The following is a 12,330-nucleotide window of genomic DNA, read 5'->3' as shown; positions in this document are numbered from 1 at the left end:
CACATGCTGCTGTTACCAAATGTCTTTTGCTTGCCACACACGTATCGATTTTTGGACGAGAATATTCGTACAAATATTCTTTGTACATATGAACATTTCTCTTGCATTTAACATACAATTTTAAAATGAATGTAATTTCTGAACTAAAATAACATACACTGTCTGAAAAATTCCTTCGACCTAAAAGTTTTCTATTCTGCTCCTTCACAATTTCCTATCACTGTGGTCACAAACGAATGTCGATTTGACCCCACTAATAATTCAAAAATTAAACAAATGGTTTTTAAAATTAAAATTTTCAAAAGGAAAAAATGGTTTGTGTATGGCCAGCATGAGTGAGATCAGGTGCAGGTTGTATCAAGCGACAAGGGAGTCAGTCATGCATAACATTACATTACAGTCCTGTCTGAAAATCTGCAGAACAGCGTATTAGGTTTTTTTTTTCTTTAAATAAAAAACTTGGTCTCGGAGTCTGAAGATTTTAACCAGATTCAACCTCAAATCGTGTATGTGTGTATATATATATATATATATATATATATATATATATATATATATATATATATTATACACACACACATATATACACATACACACACTGTATATCCTTTCTGTTATTCTCAGAGTGGATTGGATATTTTGTTCCCCAACGATATAGCTGGTTATTTCTATTTACTACTGCATAGAGATATTTAAGTATAAACTGTCTTTTTTTTTAGCTAAATTATACACCAAACTTTTTTTGAGGTTTTTTTTTTTTTTTTATGATTAATCAAAACAATAAAATCGATTATAAAAATATTCATTAGTTGCAGCCCTAATTTAAATACATCTATATATCCACTGCTCAAAAAAATTAAAGGAACACTTTGAAAACACATCATATCTCAATGGGGAAAAAGATCATGCTGGATATCTATATTGATATGGACTGGGTTAATCTGTTAGGAACGAAAGGATGTCACATTGTTTGATGGAAATGAAAATGATCATCCTGAGGAGGGCCGAATTCAAAGACACCCCAAAAATCAAAGTGAAAAAATGATGCAGCAGGCTAGTCCAATTTTGCTGAACTTTCATTGCAGCAATTCAAAATGGTACTCATTATTTTGTTTGGCCCAAACATGCTTGTATGCATGCCTGACAACGTCGGGACATGCTCCTAATAAGATGACGGTTGGTGCCCTGGGGTACTTCCTCCCAGATCAAGGCATCACTGAGCTCCTGAACAGACTGCGGTGCAACCTGGCAGTGTCAGATGGACCAACACATAATGTTCCAGAGGTGTTCTATTGGATTTAGGTCAGGCGAGCGTGGGGGAAATTCAATGGTATAATTTTCTTCATCCTCCAGGAACTGCCTGCATACTCTCGCCATATGAGGCTGGGCATTGTCATGTACCAGGAGGAACCCAGAACCCACTGCACCAGCGTACGGTCTGACAATGGGATCAAGGATTTTATCCTGATACCTAATGGCAGTCAGGGTGCCATTGTCTAGCCCAGTGATGGCGAACCTTGGCACCCCAGCTCTAAACTGATCAGCTGTAAGAGTCCATTCACATCAAATGCGGTGGGATTGCATTGGGCTACAACTCCAGCACAGTCCCACCACACTGACTTGTCTCCTATGTGCCTGGTTCCCACTACCACGTTGCAGTGGTGTGTGGGTGGTGTGCGCTGAAAAAAAAAAAAAAAAAAAGTACGGTCATCCATAGTATTTTTTTAGCACAGTGCAAGGCAACCCACCGCCTAGCATTGCGCACGGCCAATAGAACTTAATAAATGTTACTGCGCATTGTAACGCAACGCTGGTGTGAATGAATCTATGAAGTTTCTAAAGCGTTGCTTGTTTCATTATCAAATTTACTCAAACAGTCTTGAGAACCTTTTACATTTTGCAAAATGATGGGGAATATACAGTGCGTGAATTAAAATTAATTGTAGTGTGGTGTATTTTTTTACTGGAACTTTCTCGAAAAACAGTTGTACAAATATCCAGCTACATAAAAATTGCAACTACAATGTTTTTATTCTACATTACAGTGAGGGGAAAAGTATTTTGCTAATTTTGTACATTTTCCCTCTGACAAAGAAATGATCAGTCTACAATTTTAATAGTAGGTTTATTTTATCAATGAGAGACAGAACAACAAAAAAATCCAGAAAACCCCATTTCAAAAAGTTCTAAATTGATTTGCATTTTAATGAATAACTTGGTACTTGGTGGCACAACCCTTGCTGGAAATCACAGAGGTCAGACGTTTATTGTAGTTGGCCACCAGGTTTGCACACATCTCAGGAGGGATTTTATCCCACTCCTCTTTGCAGATCCTCTCCAAGTCATTAGGGTTTTGAGGCTGACGTTTGGTAACTCGAACCTTCAGCTCTCTCCACATATTTTCCATGGGATTAAAGGTCTGAAACCGTCTACCGACCTTAATGTGCTTCTTCTTGAGCCACTTCTTTGTTGCCTTGGTCGTGTGTTTTGGGTCATTGTCATGCTGGAATACCCATCCATGACCCATTTTTAATGCCCTGGCCTAGGGAAGGAGGTTCTCACCCAAGATTTGACAGTACATGGCCCCGTCCATCGTCCCCTTGATGCAGTGAAGTTGTCCTGTCCCCTTAGCAGAAAAAACACCCCCAGACCTAATGTTTCCACTTCCATGTTTGACGGTGGGGATGGTGTTCCTGGGGTCATAGGCAGCATTCCTCTTCCTTCAAACACGGCGAATTGAGTTGATGCCAAAGAGCTTGATTTTGGTTTCATCTGACCACAACACTTTCATCCAGTTCTTCTCTGAATCATTCAGATGTTCAATAGCAAACTTCAGACAGACCTGTACATGTGCTTTCTTGAGCAGGGGGACCTTGTGGGTGCCGCAGGATTTCAGTCCTTCATGGCGTAGTGTGTTCCCAATTGTTTTCTTGGTGACTATGGCCCCAGCTTCCTTGAGATCATTGACAAGATTCTCCGATGTTGTTCTGGGCTGATTCCTCACCGTTCTCATGTTCACTGAAACTCCACAAGGCGAGATCTTGCATGGAGCCCCAGACCGATGGAGATTGACAGTTATTTTGTGTTTCTTCCATTGTGTGCAGTACCGCTTTTGGCCTGAGGTGGGCGCTGGAGCCGAACAGCGCCGATCGTCGGCGTTCGGAAATGCACGAAAAGGCCCGAGGACAGTTCGGCTTACCTCGGCAAACTTCGGAAAGGCTCGTGAACGGAGTCTTTCCGCGGTTTGTCGAGGTCAGCCGAAGTGTGCTCGGGCCTTTTCGGACGTTTCTGAGGCTCTCCGGCGCCCCCCGCCTCTGGCTGCATGCGGTATTGCATCCCATTGAAGTCAATGCGGAACAAATGATTTTCGTTTCAATGGGAAAACTCACTTTGATATGCGAGTACTTTGGATTACGAGCATACAGTAGGTGACCGCGATATTGTGTCAATCTCGCCGCATTTCTCGGCGAGATTTGACACCTACGAGCCCCGTTGCAGGGGCCAGCGCCGAGATGGCTCACTCAACAGGAAAGGAAAACTTTGTTTTCCTTCCGCAATGAGTGACAGGCAGTGCTGACAGCTGTCTGGTATGAATCCTGAGGCGGGAACACCGCGCCAAATTTTAAATGAAAAAACCGGCGTGGGTTCCCCTCCCCCCCAGGGGCATACCAGGCCCTTAGGTCTGGCATGGATTGTAAGGTGAACCCCCTACGCCGAAAAATTGGCGTGGGTGTCCCCCCCCCCAATCCATACCAGACCCTTATCTGAGCACGCAGCCCGGCCGGCCAGGAAAGGGGGTGGGGACGAGCGAGCGCCCCCCCCCTCCTGAGCCGTACCAGGCTGCATGCCCTCAACATGGGGGGTGGGTGCCTTGGGGGAGGGGGGCGCCCTGCGGGGCCCCCCCCACCCCAAAGCACCTTGTCCCCATGTTGATGAGGACAAGGGCCTCTTCCCGACAACCCTGGCCGTTGGTTGTCATGGTCTGCGGGCGGGGGGCTTATCGGAATCCGGGAGCCCCCTTTAATAAGAGGGCCCCCAGATCCCGGCCCCCCACCCTGTGTGAATGAGTTTGGGGTACATGGCACCCCTACCCATTCACCTAGGGAAAAGTGCCAATATAAAAAAAACACAGTACACAGGTTTTAAGAGTAATTTATTAGTCAGCTCCGGGATCTTCTTCCAACTTCGGGGGGTCTCCTTCTGACTTCTCCCGGTGTTCGGCCTCTTCTCCCGGGCCCCGCCGCTATCTTCTTCCAGCTCTATTGCCAGCAAGGGGCCCGGTCTGCTGCCGCTGTCTTGCCGCCGCTGTCTCGCTGCTTCTTCTCTTCTTCCCCGATGTTGACACGACGCTCTCTCCGGCTCGAATGCTGTGTGCGAGCTGCGGAGCCATTTATATAGGCGGTGACCCCGCCCCCTTACGACGTCATGGTCCCAGTATGCGCAGGGACTCTGGCTTCATAAGGGGGCGTGGCCCCAGAGTCCCTGCGCATGCTGGGACAATGACGTCGGAGCCGGAGAGAGCGTCGTGTCAACATCGGGGAAGAAGAGAAGAAGCGGCGAGACAGCGGCGACAAGACAACGGCGGCGAGACAGCGGCGGCGAGACAGCGGCAGCAGACCGGGCCCCTCGCTGGCAATAGAGCTGGAAGAAGATAGCGGCGGGGCCCGGGAGAAGAGGCCGAACACCGGGAGAAGAGGCCGAACACCGGGAGAAGTCAGAAGGAGACCCCTCGAAGTTGGAAGAAGATCCCGGAGCTGACTAATAAATTACTCTTAAAACCTGTGTACTGTGTTTTTTTTATATTGACACTTTTCCCTAGGTGAATGGGTAGGGGTACCATGTACCCCAAACTCATTCACACAGGGTGGGGGGCCGGGATCTGGGGGCCCCCTTATTAAAGGGGGCTCCCGGATTCCGATAAGCCCCCCGCCCGCAGACCCCGACAACCAACGGCCAGGGTTGTCGGGAAGAGGCCCTTGTCCTCATCAACATGGGGACAAGGTGCTTTGGGGTGGGGGGGCCCCGCAGGGCGCCCCCCTCCCCCAAGGCACCCACCCCCCATGTTGAGGGCATGCGGCCTGGTACGGCTCAGGAGGGGGGGGGGGGGCGCTGGTCTGGTATGGATTGGGGGGGGGGGGCCCCATGCCAATTTTTCGGCGTAGGGGGTTCCCCTTACAATCCATGCCAGACCTAAGGGCCTGGTATGCCCCTGGGGGGGAACCCACGCCGTTTTTTTCATTTAAAATTTGGCACGTTGTTCCCGCCTCAGGATTCATACCAGACAGCTGTCAGCACTGCCTGTCACTCATCCTTTCCTGATGAGTGAGCCAGCGCGACATGCACAGTACCCTGTCGCCGAGAACCAGCGTGATGGTATCGCGCTGGAAACACAATCTCGCGGTCAGGTACTGTACTGCTGGAATGGATTATGCTTGTAATCCAAGGTTCCACTGTAATCGCAATCAACTGTTGTCACTCTCTTACCAAGCTGCTTGGCGATGGTCTTTTAGCCTTTTCTAGCCTTGTGTAGGTCTACAATTTTGTCTGACATCCTTGGACAGCTCTTTGGAGAGATTGGAATCTGATTGATGGCTTCTGTGGACAGGTGTCTTCTATACAGGTAACAAGCTGAGATTAGGAGCACTCCCTTTAAAGAGAGTGCTCCTAATCTCAGTTCGTTATCTGTACAGAAGACAGCTGGGAGCCAGAAACCTTGCTGATTGATAGGGGATCAAATACTTATTTCACTCATTAAAATGCAAATCAATTTATTATTTTTTTTTAAATGCGTTTTTCTGGATATTTTTGTTGTTCTATCACTGTTAAAATAAACCTACCATTAAAATTATAGATTGATAATTTTTTGTCAGTGGGCAAACGTACAAAATCAGCAGGGGTTCAAATCCTTTTCTCCCCTCACTGCAATGTTTTAGGGTTTTTAGGCTGAAAATGTGCATTATAGAAAATGTTTTTCTGGGGAATACTGCTACACTAGGGCACATGGATACTACCCCCAACCCCCCCCCCCCCAAAAAAAGGAAGAAAATGGCCAGGTCGGATTCCTGCATTAACTTGAATTACTTAGTAAATGTAGTACTTACTCGTCTCCATTGAAAGTTGAAGTAAAATATCAAGGACGCTGGAAATAAGTCCTCTATTGGTGAGATGTAGGAGATGTACAACCATTGGCACAGCCTGATACTCCAAGAACAATATTCTTCCCTCATCACATTTCAGGTCCATGCAAAGGGAATCCAAGGCCTGAGCTAGGTAGTCCACTGAAAGTAATATAATAAGCATTTGACATACCGGAAAAAAAAAAATATGTCTGCATAGTACAGTATGAAAATATAGATTAAACTATATAGGAGTACTTAAAGTGGTTGTAAAGCCAGAATGATTTTATTTATCTTAGGAGATAACGCCGAAATTTCAGCTGAAAATGTTATCGGCACTTATCGGACTGACCAACTGACCAAAACTAACTGACCAAAAATGAAGCAAGCAGGATTTTTAACATCATAATGGAAGCCCAACGGACCAGTGTGCAGACATACATAGAATTTAAAGGGATACATTTTTCTTGAGCTTTTCTTGCGCTAAAAAGGAGACAATAATGGCCGACGATAAATTCATATTCATTTAAATTGATATTAATTAAAAAGTCGAACATAATACAATTATATATAAAAATATTTTTTAAAAACTGTAATTTTTTTTTTTTGGTTTCGGTTTCCGGCCAAGTGCATCCTGTATTTTCGGCACCAAAATTTCCATTCGGTGCACCTCTAATCTTAGTGCATTCTATGCATTAAGATAAAACCTTCTGTGTGCTGCAGCCTCCCTAATACTTACCTAAGCCCCATCTAGATCCAGTTATATTGCACGTGAGCCAATGAGGAGAGAGAGGGGGCGGGGCTGAGGCATGGCTCTGTGTCTGAATGGACACAGGGAGCTGTGGCTCGGGTGCCCCTATAGCAAGCTGCTTGCTGTAGGCGCACACAACAGGAGGGAGGGGCCGGGAGCGCTGAAGAGGGACCCAAGAAGAGGAGGATCTGGGCTGCTCTGTGCAAAACCACTGCACAGAGCAGGTAATTATAACATATTTGTTATTTTTAACCAAAACAAAAAAAAAGGACTTTAGTATCACTTAATGCTGGATACACACTATACGACTTTTGTTGTTCGAGTTCCTTTAGATTTACCCTCAACCATGTAGTACAAGGACCTGCCCGATTGCATACAAATTGAAAGCGTTTAGGTTTAACCTCATATTATATGGTTTTGGTAAATCTAAAGGAAAAAATCTAAAAGGGAATTGTATAGTATGTATCCAGCTTAAGTCTGCTAAACTACAGGATAGATGATGCAGATGATGATACGTTGTTTGTGTTTGAGGCTGGGTTAACATTGGTGCGATGTCAGACATCACATTTGATTCACACCACACTGCTGTGCAAATCACATGTGATATCTGTGCGATGCAAACTCAGCCATACAGATTATATGGCTGAATTTGTATTGCATTTGGACCAAAGTCATGCAGGACCCTTTTCACACCCATGCGATCCGATTACTGTTCGCACTGTGATATGCGAACCAATCTGGGGGTGTCATTACCTTTGTATTGACACTCCCAGCGGTTCGCATAGGGCAGTGTGAACTGCCTGCGAGTCAGGTGCAATGCAGGTACCCGCACTGCACCAATGTGAACCGAGCCTCAAACCTTACTTTGAAATAAGGCTACAAGCAGAGGAGCTCTAACCATTAGCCATGACTCTTTTTAACCACAAAAAGTCCCACAAAAGTTAGGTGTTTTCTGTAGAAGAGTTGTTGTCTCACAATAGAGCTCATTTATGACAGCACTGCCTAATTATTTTGTATGACCTTTCTTCTACTTTTTTTGGTTAAAGTTTACTTGCCTTCAGTCGTGAAGAACATCTGCTCTCTCCTCTTTAAAATCCTTCTTGGCACAATGGGGAAAAGAGGAGTCGTTAACAGAAATCCTCTTGCTCAAATAGACTGCTGCATATATCTGGCTGTGTAAGGCCCAGCATCACATTGCCTCTTCCAGTGCAGTCTAGCTGTCAATTTATATACCAATATTTTGTTTTCCAACATAGAAGGCTGGCATAGTAATACCTTCTTGGCCACCACAACACTGCAGCGCACAGCGTAGTGACGCGATGTATAGTAGGTAAAAAAGAAAAGAATCTAACTACAATTGTATGCCCTCTTATTTAAAAAAACAGATTAATAAGTACACCTAATGTTTTACATGCTATATTGTAAGGTCAGAATTACACCTTTGTGATGTGGCACAGTAACGCACGTGTTACCATAATGTGCATTAATGCAAGTTACATGTGTTATCCCATTGTGGTGCCATTTATTGTGAATGACAAGGCATACCTGATGCAGACAACAAAGCACAGTAATGCACTAACATGCCTGTTCATGCATCAGAAAATATTCTGCATTGTACATATTTTTGTCCATTCTTGTGCATTATGTTCATATTAAACAGGTTGTATAATCATGTACAGTCCTTGGCGATAGCCATTTATTACATACTACAAGGAAAAAGTATATGTAAAAAGAGACTGAAAATTGATATTAAAATAAACTGGTGATCCACTTAAAGGGTTAGTCCCCTCCTAAAAGATACTTGTATTACAAGTATACCTTGGTGGGCTGAGTCTAGCCTTTTCTTCAATAGCCTGCCTTAACTCCATACATGTACATTGCTGGGCATGTTATCCAGTAAAGCCCCTGCTACACCTGAGCATTTCAACGTCCAAAACCTCACATTAAAACGGAGACTGTTCACATTTGTGCACTCAGAGACCTGTAGGTCAAAGTCTGAAACTGCAAAAGATACATGAGCCGATTATGAGGCATATTACGGGTTTTTTGGTCCCATATACTTCAATGGGAATGCCTGAAAACGCTTAAATCAAGTGTTTTAAATCCTTTTTTTTTTAGGCGTATTTCAAGCATTTTTAAAGCTGTAAGAACTGTTCACCTCCCCCTAGTGGTTTTAACTGGCTAAAAGAAAAATGTCTAAAGCTTGAGCACACATGTAAAATGCTTGAAATATGCTGCTAAAATGCTTGCATATGCATGTAAAAATGCAAATAAAAACACATGAAAGAGCCTGAAATAAACTGAAAGCTTAACTACGGGCATTTTTTTTTCCATGCAGTGGGATGTGCCCGCATTGCATGGGTTAACTGCTCGTTGGGATTGGAGAGCAGAGATATACTCACCTAATACTCCCAGAGCAAGACCTGTCCCCTGCAGCGCCTACCTCTCCCGCGGTCTTAGGTAGTGGAATGTTCCTGACATCCTGACATCACCACGCTCATAGACAGGCTCTGGATGTGAAGATATCAGGAACAGTCCACGGCTGGGGAGCGCCGTTTTCCAGAGGATCGAATAATGGGGCGAGTATAGGCTCTGTGTTCAACCCTAGATGAAATGAGCAGTTAACCATTGCAGTGCGAGCACAGCCACACTGCGTAGCGAAAAAAAAGTTTTTTGACCGCAGTTGGGCTTTAAGCAGAGCCATACACTAAAACTGGCCGCACATGTGGCAACTTTCAGGCAACTTCGATCACTTTTAATCCAAAAATCGAACAATCAAAAGTGGTTGCCTGAAAACAAGCCATCTATAACCATTGATCACCTGTTTTTGATCAAACTACTAGACTATAAACAAACAGCTTCAATAGAGATTATTAGGAGGAACAAAAAATACAGAAATGTTGGCAAAAGTATTCAGATTTTTTTTCATGGAGTTCAATCCAATCAATTTCAGTCACATCTTCTTGTGATCAATCCAACCACAAATTCTGCTTGATCAAAGTGGTTGAAATTGCCAGAAAATTGTCAAGCTTGATTTATTGCAAAATTGCCACACCACCAGTAGCAGGAATAACTCATTGCTGAAGCAACCAGAACATACAAGAAATGGCTTGATTCAGCCCACCAAGCTAGATTTATAACAAAAATATAAATTCTGAGAGGCCTGATTTTTTAAATGGATCATCACTTTTTCTGAATTGTCCTCTCTCTTACATACTGTATACGGTCTCCTTGTGCAACAGTCATCTGAATTTTTTTCTGTCGTACGTGACTTTAGTAAACCCATCAGATTCAATCTGAGATTTGCATGCAAAAAAAAAAAGAAAAAAAGGACGATCATTTCTCCGATAATCATTGTGAATACGAGGCTTAAGTTTGCAGCAACTGGGGATAGAGAAAGTGAATTAGTTGCTTTCAAGTGTATCATTACTTTAAAGTGGACTTAAACTCAAAAATGTGAAGAGTTGCCATGTTAGATAGGGCATATAGAAAAATGTTAGTTGTGTTTAAATAGTACTCTGAAAAAGCTATGTTTTGTCTTGAATTACTTCTGAGAAAATATAGTTAATGTTCCTACTATGTTTAGGTTCCTAGGAACATATTGGCAAGCAGTGCAAAATTTACCATTACTATGTAAAATGGGGACCTACCTAAAACTACACATTTAATCTGTATCCAATCAGGCAGGCACTCATACTAATGGTGCAACGAAATGAAAATTCAGGATGCACTTGGCTGAAAACCAAAACAGACAGTTTTTTAAAAAAAATATATTTTTTTATATAATTGAATTATATTCAGCTTTTTCATTCATTTTTGAAGCGCTTTTGCGTTAAAAAAAAAAAAGCTCAAGAAAAGTTCTAGAAAAATGCATCCCTTTCAAAAAAAATTTTGTATGTCATCATACTGGTATGTTGTGCTTCTGTTGCAGTGTAACGCAACTATCTATTGAAATACATTGAAAATGTGGTAAAAACGCATCCAAAAAGCAACCATGTTGCGTTTTTAAGTCACATGACCTATGAAAAACGTGGTAAAACCACGGCACAATCATGTTAAATTGCTGGCAAATCACATTTTTTGGTTTTTTGATGACCATTATCAGCGAAATGCCGATAACCCTATTTTCGCACGATAATTTTCAGCAGTCGATATATTGGTGTATCTCTAATGCAGGCCATACATAGGTCGATTTTCGAACTAATTCTCTTCTGAAAATCAGAAATTTTGTGATTCGATGGTGCCCCCATTGATTTCAAAATTCGACCAACAAAGTTTTCAATTTCGCCTCATGCTGCTACAGAAAAGAATTTTCATGGCTGGGAATCTTCTTTTCTTTCCAGGTCACAGCTCATGCGCATTTCTTTTTTAATTAGATTTCTTGCACGAGTCTCCCATCATTGATTAGAAATTAGTTTGAAGAAGTTTATTTTTCAAAAAATTTCCAGCATGCCCGATCACTCAAATTTGATGGTCGCGCGAAAATGGTGCAAAATTTGAATGTAAAGTCTTAGTTACGATTTTCGAAAGAAAATTATTTTGGAATTTGACCCAAGTATGGCCAGCTTCACTCATACCAAAAATGGTTGATGGCAAATCTAAAGGAGATTGCACAATCAGATTGGAACATGTATCATCCATTAAATAAATAAATAAAAATAATAATAGTTTTCAGAGATTGTTCCCCAACAGACAGCCATTTAGAATGACCATAATAATGACATAACAGAAATGTTGATGAGGATACAGAAAATGCTGAGAATATTACTGTTGACATATGGTATGTATGTGGTATGATATGTGTACAGGTGGTCCCCTAGTTACAAACATCCGACTTACAAACGACTCCTACTTACAAATGGAGGGAGACAGCAGAAAATCTACTCCTAGGAAGGGAATTCACTCCTGTAAGAGTTATCGGAAAAAGGCACCTCCACTGATGCTTTATCACCAACAACCCAAAATTTTCAAAATCCAATTGTCATTGGGACAGAAAGTGAGGTGAAATCTTCTGAACAGGGGCACAGACAGCAAAACAAAGATTACGGGGGTGTTAACCCTTCCCTATGCTACCCAAAAGGACCTAAAAATATTTTTTTTTTTTTTGCTGGAGCTACACTTAAAAAAAAAATGTACCTGTTCCGACTTACAAACAGATTCAACTTAAGAACAAACCTACAGACCCTATCTTGTTTGTAACCCGGGGACAGCCTGTATTTTGAAATTTTTTGAACTGTCATAAGCCAGTAAAGAGATGGTTATTAAAAACGATTCAGTTGATTTATAAAAAGTTAAAGTGGAGTTCCACCCACTTTTACAACTCTTCAGCATCCCTCACTAAACTGTGCACTGTAAACAAATTGGATATTTTTAAATTTTTTTTCCTCAGCACCTACTGTATATCTGCTGTATTCATTTTTCACTTCCTCCTCCCTGGCCGCGGCCCATCGCATCATTTCCTGT

The 12,330-nt window shown here is 42.6% G+C and overlaps 1 protein-coding gene across 1 annotated transcript in view; it reads right to left on the bottom strand.

The window, feature by feature from the left end:
- The window catches only part of CCDC138 (coiled-coil domain containing 138), a 105,575-nt gene that overhangs the window by 15,514 nt on the left and 77,731 nt on the right, over positions 1 to 12,330 (bottom strand). Inside the window, exon 13 of the mRNA XM_073614809.1 lies at positions 6,102 to 6,278. Coding sequence (XP_073470910.1) covers positions 6,102 to 6,278 — 177 coding nt within the window. The remainder of the gene's footprint in view (positions 1 to 6,101; positions 6,279 to 12,330) is intronic.

This window comes from Aquarana catesbeiana, linkage group LG02 (assembly GCF_042186555.1).
Source record: "Aquarana catesbeiana isolate 2022-GZ linkage group LG02, ASM4218655v1, whole genome shotgun sequence".
Lineage (NCBI taxonomy): Eukaryota > Metazoa > Chordata > Amphibia > Anura > Ranidae > Aquarana > Aquarana catesbeiana.
Note: the sequence above shows the minus strand (reverse complement) of the source record. Positions and strands in the feature narration are given on the sequence as shown.